A 12915-nucleotide genomic window follows, 5' to 3' on the forward strand; every position below is an offset into this window, starting at 1 on the left:
TTAAAGCTCATAACTTTGTTCAAAATCACAGTAAATCAACAAAAGTCAACATAAATAAATTTAAGAGGAACTAAAATCTATCTGCCTAATTATATGAATATCGGTTCATTATTGACCTACCCCCGATATAAGGTCCCCTCATAAAATAACAATAACACTCATAACTTGCTGCAAAATTCGAAATCGATATTCGACGTAAACAAGTTTTCGGAGAACTAAAACCTCTCTTCCAAATTTTATGGAGATCGGCCCATAATTAACCTCACCCCCCATATAAGGTTCCTCTCAGAAAATTACTTTAAAGTTCATAATTTGCTTTAAAATTTCAGTATATCAACGAAATTGACATTAACATGTTTTATGGAAACCACGAAATTCCGCAACAATATTCGACATAAACGACTTCTATAAAATTATAGTAAAGCAATGAAATTCGACATAAACAAGTTTCATAGGAACATTGTTCTAACTGTTTTTTTTTTTCATAGTATGATATTAACGGCCATAACTGGCTTAATAATATCAGTATATCGATAAAATTCGTCAATAAGTTCAGAAAAAATCTAATAAATGTTTAAATTGTGGTTGCATTTTCCGAAATTCACTTCAAATTTAAGACATATGATTTGATGGTGGGTATATAAGATTAGGCACAGCCGAAATCTTGTTTAAATTTAAATTTTTTTAAATAAATAATAAAGATAGAATGTACCGATTCCCAGCTTTCATGTATAAGTGTGCTATAATTGTTCACTTGTTTTAATACAGATTTTAAAGTATGAAAAGTTACTCATTGTAAAGCCTTATTTTTTAACCCATTAACATTTTCTGCCTTTTTTTGTTCAAATCTGATTTAGCTTCTTTTTTTCTGAAGATTATGGAAACATGTTTTTAAATATATTGTATGCCATGTTCTCACGAAGATTTCAATTACTTAGTTCGGCTTCTGAATTACAACTGCCAATTAATCCATTTCCACGACACATTCATAATTCGTAGGTAATACAAACTGAATTACGTACAGCTTATGTAATTCGCAGCTGAAATTTTGAATGGCGAATCGTGTAATTCAGTTCCTAATTGTGGGTTGAATGGAGAATGAGAGCGTGAATGACGAATAATTGCATCGTGTGAACGCAGTACTAAACAATATTCAAAGAAAATTTTTAAAATAATGAATAAATCATATGTTGGTTTTTTAGTTGGTTTGTGTTTATTAGTCAAGGACGGAAACAATTTATGAATTAAAATCGAGTGTTTTTAAATTAAAAAAAAAAAAAATAAGATTCGGAACAGCCGAATATAGACCTCTTATAAATATTCATATACATATATTTGATGAAACTATGACGATTTGAACACTTATAATAAATTTACCGTAACTTTTACAATATTAAAATATTATTACTTATAATACAAATATTTACAAGGGAGATAATGATTTTTGGTCCAATTTATAGAAAATCTGTTCCTTCAAACAATTGCTCTCTGCACAATTATGGTGTGGGGTACAAAAAAAAAAAAAAAACAAAACGGAAGACAGCGAATAACTGAATGCTTTTTATTTTATTCAAGTATTATATATAGAAAGATTATTTAATACAAAATATATCACATAAACTCTTAAATCTAAAGATGAAAAAATACTAAATACTGCAAAAAGGTCCCATGATAATGATTTACAACAATTTAATGATGATAGTTATAATAAGAAGGAGCAGCTTTGTGATAACTGACTACCTCGGGAACATGGGCATAATGGGTTTTAACAGCAACGGGAGCAACATGAGCTACTTTAACCAAAGGTTCACGACGTACAACGGCATTGAATCCATTATGATCATCAGCTGTATAGGTGACAGTACGTTTGTATCCATCGGCATCAATTAAACTGTATTGACCATGTACAACATCGCCATCACGTTCCTCATGTTGAGACTTTGAGTCGCCAGTTATCTTATCATCTACACCATAAGAGAATTTGTACTCAGGATGTGGGTCGTATTCTTCAACTGTTTTGGTGTAAACCTTATGGGGTATAGCCACAACATGATGTTGTACTGGAGCGGCATGATAGACAGGTTCTGCGTGATAAAGTTTTTGTTGTTGCAGAGGAACATAACCAGCTGCAACTGTGGCCACGAGAGCTAAAGCAAGTACAAGCTGTAAGAGAGTAATAGAATCAATTAGTATTTGTTTTAAGAAATTAAATGTTTTAGGAACTTACTTTGAATGCCATTTTACTTATATGGAGTTTGGTTCTTTACTTTTGTGTTAACAAATGTGAAGTGATAATATTTAAGTCAACTAACAGCTTTATATATGAAATAATAATAGTTATATTTTGGGTTAATTGTTTAATATTTAGTTAAAACACATGTTTATATGTTGTAGGTATGTGTATTTAGAATGTTTTTGCTATTTGAGAATGTATATGTGGATATATTTTTGAATTGATCCAATTTAATGATTTTTTTAGGTTAAATTAAGAAAATAATCATTAAATATCAAAATTTTAATTAATTTGTTTATTGTAGTTTGTAGTATTTTTAAATTCATTGGAATTAGGGTGTTTCATGTGAAATGTTAGACAGTAAAGTATAAATATAATTTATTTATAAATTGCAGTTATTTAAACAAAATAAATTAATTAATTACGTTTTTTAGAAAACATTAAATTAGATCAAACCCAAAAAATTAACACACATACATTCTAAATATTTACCTAACATATATATGAACATGTGTTTCAACAAAATATTAACAAAAATATAATTATTCGCACTTCATATATAAAGCTGTTAATTATGTTAACAAATTAACACTCCACATTTGTTAAGTCACACGTAAAGAACGAAGATCAACTTAAGAACAATGGCATTCAAAGTAAGTTCTTCATTTATTTCATTCAATTCCTGACAATAAATCGAACTCCTATCGTATTCTGACCATATTTCAGCTTGTATTTGCTTTAGCTCTAGTGGCCACAGTTACAGCAGGTTATGTTCCTCTCCAGCATCAAAAAGTTTACTATGCTGAACCTGCCTATCATGCTGCGCCAGTACAACATCATGTTGTGCCTATAGCCCACAAGGTTTACTCCAAAACAGCTGAAGAATACGATCCACACCCTCAGTATAAATTCTCTTATGGTGTAGATGATAAGGTAACAGGCGACTCAAAGTCTCAACATGAGGAACGTGAGGGTGATGCTGTGCATGGTCAATACACTTTAATTGATGCCGATGGCTACAAACGTACTGTCACCTACACAGCTGATGATCATAATGGATTCAATGCCGTTGTACATCGTGAACCTTTGGTTAAAGTAGCTCATGTTGCTCCCGTTGCTGTTAAAACCCATTATGCCCATGTTCCCGAGGTAGTCAGTTATCACAAAGCTGCTTCTTCTTATTATAACTATCATCATTAAATTAGAAATGGAATGTTGTAAATCATTACCATGGGAACTTGTTGCAGTATTTTGTATTTTTTATATTCGATAGATTTAAGTGTTCATGTGATAATATATTTTGTGGTAAACTGTTTTGAGATTTATTACTGTATTTGAAATAAGTTTGAATAAAATGAAAAGCATTCAATATCAAACATTTTGTTTCTTTAAAATACATACAGACGTTTTTAAAAACATTATGGAAAATCTATTTAGAACCAAGATTAATATTATCATATGTTCATAGGAAAAAATTGTTCTTTTATCACGACTCTTCTAAAAGACACTATTAGAAGTAAACTACTTTTGTAATTTGTATGAAATGATTTATGGTTTCGCACTACGAAATTCTTTCATAATATGTAAGAAACATTTTAGTATAAAGAAAGATTTTGTATTTAATTTTAAACAGACAGATTTTATAATTTCAGTAAATGTTACATGTACACTGAAAATAATCCATGCTTAACTTGACGAAAAAAAAAATTGTTACTAGTTTTTTCGTAAATTTATTTTGCATTATACTAAAATATTTCGTATAATTTTATATATAGTACGAAACAATTTCGTGCTGAGAAGCAACGAAACATTCGTACAATGTACGACATTCTTCGTATATATGTATTAGGCGTGGATATTTTACCCAATAAAATGTAAAGTGCCGATTTCCCGATTTTTGATTCAAAAATGCCGATCTTTTACCCAATCCAAAAATATTGTAAATTGTTTATTTCGACTGATTTTTTGCGATTCTAACGAATTTATTGTTACAACTAAACTTTACAAAAGCAAAAATTACATGGAGCTTTTAAAACAATTGGGAAAAGAAAATTCAGATGACAGTAAATACAATATGCTCTATCAGCAATGTCAATTGGATCGAGATATATGTATATGTTTGCAAATCCTGAATGGGTTTCCAAAAGTCTGATCCAAGGGTGTTAAAATTTAAAAATTTAAAAAGAAATGTTTATGGTTCGACCAAAAATCTGACCAACAAATAATTATACATTTAAATTTTCTGCAAAAGTGATACAAATTCTAGTCGAGTTTAATCCAGTAAAACAATGTAGAAAGGGTTCTTTTATTAGATCTCTTCTAAATAAAGATTCCCTGAATTATGTATGTAAAAACTATATTGTGATTTTTGATATGTTTCTTTAGTTCAAAATATCAAAAATTACCGATTTATTGCCGATTTTTAAAATGTAAGTGCCGATAAATGCCGATATTTCTACAAATTTATCTGGCAGCCCTGGTCATGTCATAACGGAATTATTTTCTTAAAATAAAACAAATTTTCATAATATATACAAAAATATTACGAAAAAAGTGATTACGAAATTACGTAAAGTTAGGCACGGATTATTTTCAGTGTATAATTTATAATAATATTTATAATTAATAATCCATGGTTATAGTTTTATAATAATATTCTTTTGGGCATAACTTCGAATAATTTTCGAGTTAGTTTTTAAGCACGCAGTAAATCAAATAGGATCAAATCAATGGCAGCGATATCAAATTTCGGGGCCTGAAAGTTGGTCACCTCTGGTCTCGAATTTTTTGAAATCACCAATCCAATTATGATTATTATGAGCTGAAATTTAAAATATGTATATGTACAATTTCGTGTCAAGTGACCCAACTTTTAAAATCGATGTCTTCCGATTTGGATTTGGAATGTAATCATGTTCTTGTAAACACTATTATAACCCTACTGATATATGGACATTTTCTATTTTCCGCATGGATATATCAGCATTTATTGGCGCCAATTTTTGCTTTAATGACATTCTCCATTTATCGTCACCTAAAGTTTTTCCAGATTATGTGACACTGTAGATCCACTGCAAAGTATGGCGTACATCAGGCCTAGTTATTTCCGGATTTGGGATTTAATTAATTTAGAAATATTTAGGAGCTAGGTAAAATAAATACTTTTCATATTTAAACATTATTTAATAAATACTCAAATCATTCATAAATGTTTGACGATTTGGAACATACATATTTTACTGTTATAACGAAACTAATTTTTCTATTCAAGTTTCTTTAGTTTGACAAGTGTTGAAGTTTTTTATTAATTGTTTTTTAACCTCGCAAACAACAAATTAAAGGTTTTTACTGTCACTTTCATTACTGGTATTTTCTGTAATGTTTTTGTAATATAACCAAAAACAAAAGGCAAATAAAATTTCGTCATATTTATAATTCTTGTCATAAAATAGATCCGCTTGTATTCATTGCCAGTAAAAGAAATGTTTTCTAGTAAAAAATAAAAATTTGTATTGAAAAAAGACACAAAAATAAAATAAATGTCGATAAGTAAATTTATTTTTGTAAAACATATTGACCACAAACGAAAAAACGAACAGCAAATGTGATTGTATATCACTTAGTGTTCTGCTATACAATGTACACTACATTATTTGTGTGAAGTATTTGGATGTATTCAGTGCATTTAAATTGTTTTTTTTTTTTTACTTTTTTTTTTAGCAAAATTTTATTGTTCCCGTTTACCTGGCTGATTATACCGATATAGTTTTATAGTAAAATAACAAGAAATGAACAGAAAACGTACATACGTTCACACAAACATGAACAACATAAAAGTAATTATTTTGTGGATTTCTTTTAATGGATTGAAAACGAAAATAACAACAGAAAATCGAAAAACAAAACGCAGAACACTAAAGTCAAGGTTGCCATAAATTCCAAAGTAATCAACATTTTGTTAAAAAAAACCAATTGTTTGATGGGGTTGGCCAAGTACAAGTGAAAAATGTTACAAATTTTATTTACAACAATGGAATTAAATGAATGACTAACTAAAATATATACTAGACTAAAAGTATTTCCTCTTTAACTGACAAATTTGAATATGTATGTATGTAGTTAAATTAATCCAAACACAACGTCATTCATACACATATTAGTTGTTTCAAATTAATTTATTGCAAATATTCCCACAATTAAAAATATACTTAAAACTAATTTTTATACTTTAACAAAATAAAGTACGGGAATTTTTACGTTTCTTAACATTGACGTTTTGTTAGTTTCATGAGCTCACGAAAAACTTTTTGAAATACAGTTTTTATGGACTAGCATTTAATACTAATTGACATTTAGTCAGTGCAATTGCATAATTACGTAAAATACTAAATGCAAATAAATATCACATATTTTTAATTACCAATAAAAGAAGGGGGTCAGTGTTCAGGCTATTAACGTAACTACACGAAAAAGAAATGCAAACAGGTTTACTTACGTATACGACAAAAAATGTACATCCCAACAGTTCGGTTGAACAATTCCGAACTACCTATTTAACCTACCACTTAGGGTTACCCCTGTCCTGGTTACCGACTGTCCTGGTGACTAGCTATTTTAACATGTGCTTGCCCTACTAGGAAGTCAATCGTCGCTTAATCGTTTACGTTTGTGACGATTATCTTCACCCTCATTTACAAAGAGTACATCCGTGAAGAAAGACAAATTAGAGGCAACCAGGTGGTTAGTGAAAATCACTGTCTTTTTCGGATGCATTGACTCTTTGTCGAACTGCGGAAGACGTGTAGCAGTTCTACAAAAAAAAAAAATATGTTACGAATTTTGCCTTTCGCCTTCTAAAATTTTTTTGGGGTTGTAAACTTAAACCGAGCTTAAAATAAATGAGAAATATGACAAAAGATTAACTTTTTGGCGAAATATTTAAATTAATAAAACAGTTTTATTGCAACAAATATAACATTTTTGGAAGACCTCACGAGGATTTTTGGACACGAATGTCGAAGTGCTTTACGTGAACACCTGCCTTGTTTGCCTATTTCACGGTGGTCTTTTTCTACCACTGGATGAGCTTTTGTAACGCCTCACCACCACCCCATTGTGCTTCTTACACGCAGGTGGCATTTTACGTATTAGGGATTTCCGATCCAGTATACGTGCACTTTACTCAAGTACTCGAGCTATCTAATCTCTTGCCATAGTAGTGCCGTTGGGCAATGACAGGTGTCATGAGTCAAGCTCAATCTAAAGCCGACAAAGGAAAAGGCAATCACTGGTTAGAGTCGATAAAAGGGGCGGACTCTGTTGAGAAGTTTTTTTGATTTATTTAGAATTTTGCCAGAAAACTAGGGGATATTTTCTAAAAAATTTAGGACCCTCCGTAAGACTGCCACACTTAAAAAATTAAAAATAGATCGGGAAAATTTAAGATTAAAAAAAATTTAAACCGAAATATTTCTTAAAGCATATTTTTTTGTATATCTTTTCAAGGAGTAGTTATATTTTAAATTTCAGCTCATTCAGATTATGGATTTTTGGCGAATTAAAAAAAAAAAAAATGAATACCCGAGGTGATCAACTTTTAGGGGCTACCCACCAGCCCCCATTTCGCCCTCGATTACCTACTACTCATCATCTCATATCAAAATATGTGAAATTTCATTGCGATAAATCCAATAGTTCCAGAGACACCGAACTATTTTCAAAAATAAAAGTATCTATACCACTGTGCGATGTCGAACTTCATGGCTGTATTTTAATTCAGTCATGATCATTAAAGTTATCTTCTCAAGGAAACCTTTTATGAGGGGCAGGGCCAATTATGGATCGATCCTCATAACATTTTGAAAAAAGATTTCGTTTCATATTAAACATGTTTAAGTCGAATTTCATCGCTGCACTCTTACTTAATAAGCCGCTAATCTTCTAAAGAGGACCTTATATGGAGGTAGGATTAATTATGGGCCGATTTTCATAAAATTTGGCAGAGAAATTTTGGTACGTGTAAAACATGTTTATAATTCGATGTGTTACCAACGGAATGGCAAAAACAAATTATCCCCCATCTTTTTGATGGTTTGTATAAAAATGAATTTTGCCTATAGGACAAAGAATTTTCGGATGACCTGTATAACCATTAGACAAGTTTGGAGCACTATAATGTACATTGTTGAAATCTAACAAGGTTATGTCTGTGATGTCAAACTCGCTCATGTTGATTTAGGTTACCATTAATTTTGAAGATTTTAATCATTTTTTTCAACTTATAAAAGAATCATTGACCTTTGGTAGAATATTTCTTAAAAAAACATAAATCCGTCCCAAATTAAAATTCATAATAATCAAAAATCTTCATGTTTATAAAATTATTTATAACTTGTTTACACTCTGGTAATCCTATTATCCGATATTTCCAAAACGGAACTACACTACAGAAAATTAAACCATAAATTGTACTGTAATAAAATACAATAGCTTTTTTTGTCAGAATACTTAGTTTGGGTATTTTAAATCTTTCCATTTTTATATCAAAACAATGATTATCGATATGAGTACACCACCCTCAAGATAAACGTCACAGAATTCTTTTAAAAATATACTATATTTTAAAACTGGAATTAAAGTTGGAAGTGTCTAAATATTAATGTGTACCCTACACTTGGTTGTCTTCTAATAACTATTAATTAGAAATAACTTACGTATGTAATATAAATTATGCAGTATACATTCATTTATCTACACAGAGAAAACAGATTCGTTGTTACGACCGAATTTGTTGCCAATCGAATTTGGTCGGTTATGAGAACTGTTATGAAATTCGATAGGCATAACCGATATTATCGGTTGACACAACTTCAATTATGAGTGAAGACAATTTGTTTTTTGGTTCAAATAAAATTCAAATTAATTTTTTTGTTTAAAATTTATTTTATTGAACGCCAAAAAGTATACTAGAAAAAGGGTACATGAAAAATACAAACGTAATTTTAGGAAATATATTTCCTAAATTCAGAATAAAAATACATACATATGTATGTATCTCCTAATGTAGACATATGTAAGTATATGGCGTATGATGTACTGGAGGACAAATCATCGAAGATTTGAAATTGGTAATCATTTTGATGCGTACAGGTTCAAAGAAACTTGATATATAAAAACTGAAGTAGTATAAATGTATCTTCATATGTAAGTAATGCATTTGCAAATCCTCGTAATGGCATTGAATTGCGGTCCTTTTTCTAAAGAAACAATTGTCAAAAGTTAAGTTAAGATGTTGTTTCGGAATGGAACATAGTATTTTTCTTACCTTCGCGGCTTTTAAAATGTTTATTTGCAGAAGCGTGTGAACGTTAGACCTTTTCAAAATATTTGGCAATTAGGGATGCAAAAATAAGTGCGGGCGGCCTCTTATTTTCCGCATTATATTATAATTCGTGCAATATCTTGTTTTATTTTGATTGTTTTAATATTTTGCTTTGAAACTATTTAAATATTATTAAAAATGTCAAATAAAATCAACAAAAATTTCGGTTGTGAGCTCCGAATATAATTTTATAATATCTCTACCAAAATGTTCCATTGTATTTACCAAATTTAGGATTGTAAACATCAAATCATAGTTTTAAAATTCGGTTGTCTCTGCCAATATTTTCAAATAAAATTTTTCAACAACACATTGATTATGTTAACTAAATAAACTTTGGTTCGAATAGTAATTCAATCACATTTATAATTTAATTGTTATAAATACAGAAAAACTATTGTATTCAGCAAATTTTTTTAATTGCAACAAAATAACACTTAGGATTACAAATAAATAATTGCTGTAACTGATTTCCAACCAAACTGTTTTCTGTGTGTAGTTTTTATTTTTAACAATTTGTTTATTTTCAATAATAAGGATACAAATACCTTAATTGTCTTTCTACTAACAGGTCAGGATTTTTATTTATATTCTAAAGTTTTCAAAACAGATGTACGCATGATTTTTAATACTATCCTTGCAAATCCTAAATGAGTAAATAAATTGAAATTTTGATTTAAAAAATCTCACAAGTTGTACATAATTGGAATAAATTTAAAAAGATTTACGTTATAATTTAAACTGTTACAAAAGAGATAATAAATCAAATACACCATCTGTTAATTCATGCTTCCAGAGAACAATAGTCGTCAAATCTCTTTAATGCAAAGATATATGTATCGCAAAGATTTTGATAATGCTGCCAACGTCATGTACATATGTATGTATATGTGTGGGTTTTTTCTTACCCAAAATGTTACATAACAAATTCAAATCATGTCCGCAATAGATCGATCTCATTAGAAACAAGAGTTGCTTCGCATATAAAACCAGACAGAATAAAAATAAAGTGAATGATACAAATAAGATTGCTTAATCGCATTATTAAAAAATGATTCTTAAAAAAAACATCTAAAAAGTAAGAAATAATAAAAAATGAATGTATAAATGAATTGTAACTTTTCAAATATTTTTTTTTATTTAAGAATTTGTAAATAAGCAAATATGTATGGAGAATTAATTGTTTTGAAATGAATTTGAAATACTCTAAATATTTTTAGAAGCATATGGAAATTAGGGTTTATGGCTGTTTGATATTTTTTCAAATATCAAATTTTTTTTTGTACCAATTTTTTTTAAATAGAAACATTTAAAAACTTAAAAAATTTATTGGCCAAATTTCATGAGGATCCACCTATATTTTTTCAAACCAACGATCGCTCAAAGATATTTCGGCAAATAGGAAGACATACATCATCAATAAATTGCATAAATCGCAGCTGAATTTCATATATGGGCAATTTCGTGTCAAGTGATCAAAAAATATATTTGGATGAAATTTGCACCAAAGTTAGTACCATATATATAAATCATTATGCGAAATTTTATCCGGTTCGGTCCATAATTGGTCACGTCTCCCATATAAGGATCATTTCCGAAAATTACTTGAATATACAATTTCCTTAACAATCAAAGTTATGGGAAAAATTCTAATTCTAAATTAGTATACGGAATTATTCCTAGCTTCCATTTAGGAATTATTAAATGACTACATCTGGATAAAATTCGACATGAGCATGTTCTGTGTATGGATAAATCATTCTGCTAAAATGTTTTCCAATTAGCAAATTGTCTGTTTCGAATAACAGTTAAACGAATATAATTCCGAATATCGACATCGGAGTAAAACTCATTATTCTATATTTTTTTCTATCGGCATTATATTAAGTGATTTTCGGATACGGGTGCTATAACCTATTATGGGCTGATCATAATAGGTTATAGCACCCATATCCAAAAATCACTTAATATATTTTTTTTCGACCTAATCAAAATAATTTCCATTTATTCATAAAGAAATTATTAATTTCTCCATGTTCCCTAACTTCCTCTTTACGCAGAAAAAACTTTCAGCATAAATATTATGAACTGCTTTCATTGACTAAATTTAATAATATTTAAGAATAAGTTCCTAATTTTTATGAATTTTTTCATTTTTATATTTTTAAACATAATCTAGAAGCCTTGACTTAAATTATTAAAAATTTTCTTTATATTTTTCTATTTGTTAAAAAATCTTTGAAATTTTCTTTGGAAAATTTTTCTATTTCTTTATGATTTTTAGATTGAAAACATGCGTGTAACTTAATTTAACAAAATTTTCTGAAGAATGAATGTTTATTATTGAATGTTTTTTATTTCATATTTAGTTTTCCAATATTTTTATTTATATATCATAAAAATTCGATAATATGTGATTATTTTCTTAAAGAAGATATTAATAGGTAACGGATATTTTTTGCAATTTTTTTTATGAAAATCAAAGAAAATGAGTAAAAAACAAAAAAATCTTTCATGTACAAATTCATGCATTTTATGAACTTTTAATATTCGGAATGAAAATGGTTTAGGAAAGAAGTCATGCTCGATTCACACAATTTATTACAAAATTCATTCCAGATATGAATTATTTCTTTCTGTGTATGATTCCTCACTACGGAAACAAAACTTATGCCGAGTTATCTAAAAATTATGTCAATTAATATCGTATATATCCCCTTTTGAAAATATATATAAAAAATTGCATGCAACTTTTAAATACTATTTCTCATTTCTAATTTTATTTTCCTGTACTTATAATCGATGCGTTATAAAACGTTGTCTATATTAGTGTTGTACATTATCTCAGCTTTACGGAAAAGTAATTGTTTTCATCAAAAATCCAAACTTTGCAAAAACCATTTTCGATACGGAAACCAATCAAATTTTCCATTTTATGATGGGTCGGCTTTGCTAAGATATCTAGAATTGTTCGTAGAATTTCCTATAAGTAATTTGGTAGCCCCTATATCAAGTTTTGGCCTAGGGCCTCCGATACTTTGCAATCCAAACTACTATTTCAGGACTGGTTATGATATCACTGAATCATTCGAATTTCAGCCTATAATAATGACAAATGGGTGGTTTATCATCCTTTCTCTGTCATCCATATCCAGGTTCGAACCTAATCTAGCCAGTTCGTCCGCACATTACGGTGCCCCGGCATAATGTCTCTGAGGACATTTCTACAATCTACAACCAGGCGCGTATGTACTGTGTAACAAACCAATGCTCTGAGAGCAGCTTGATTATCAACATAAAT

General features: G+C 29.2%; 2 protein-coding genes across 2 annotated transcripts; one reads left to right on the forward strand and one right to left on the reverse strand.

Annotated features, from left to right (window-relative positions):
• Positions 1–1568: 1568 nt before the first annotated feature.
• Positions 1569–2303, reverse strand: LOC119616219 (larval cuticle protein A2B-like). The gene is made up of 2 exons (XM_037972547.1): positions 2228–2303; positions 1569–2163 (listed from the first exon to the last, which is right to left on the reverse strand). Exons 1-2 carry the CDS (start codon positions 2237–2239, stop codon positions 1690–1692), a joined length of 486 nt encoding a protein of 161 aa, XP_037828475.1. The 5' UTR covers positions 2240–2303; the 3' UTR covers positions 1569–1689.
• A 500-nt stretch (positions 2304–2803) lies between these two features.
• Positions 2804–3609, forward strand: LOC119616217 (larval cuticle protein A2B-like). Its single transcript, XM_037972546.1, has 2 exons — positions 2804–2886; positions 2960–3609. The coding sequence occupies exons 1-2, from the start codon at positions 2875–2877 to the stop codon at positions 3431–3433; spliced, it is 486 nt and encodes a 161-aa protein (XP_037828474.1). The 5' UTR covers positions 2804–2874; the 3' UTR covers positions 3434–3609.
• The last annotated feature ends 9306 nt before the right edge of the window (positions 3610–12915 follow it).

This window comes from Lucilia sericata, unplaced genomic scaffold, assembly GCF_015586225.1.
Source record: "Lucilia sericata isolate MDLA Ls3-8-SP2 unplaced genomic scaffold, ASM1558622v1 Contig000062F_arrow, whole genome shotgun sequence".
NCBI classification, from domain to species: Eukaryota; Metazoa; Arthropoda; class Insecta; order Diptera; family Calliphoridae; genus Lucilia; species Lucilia sericata.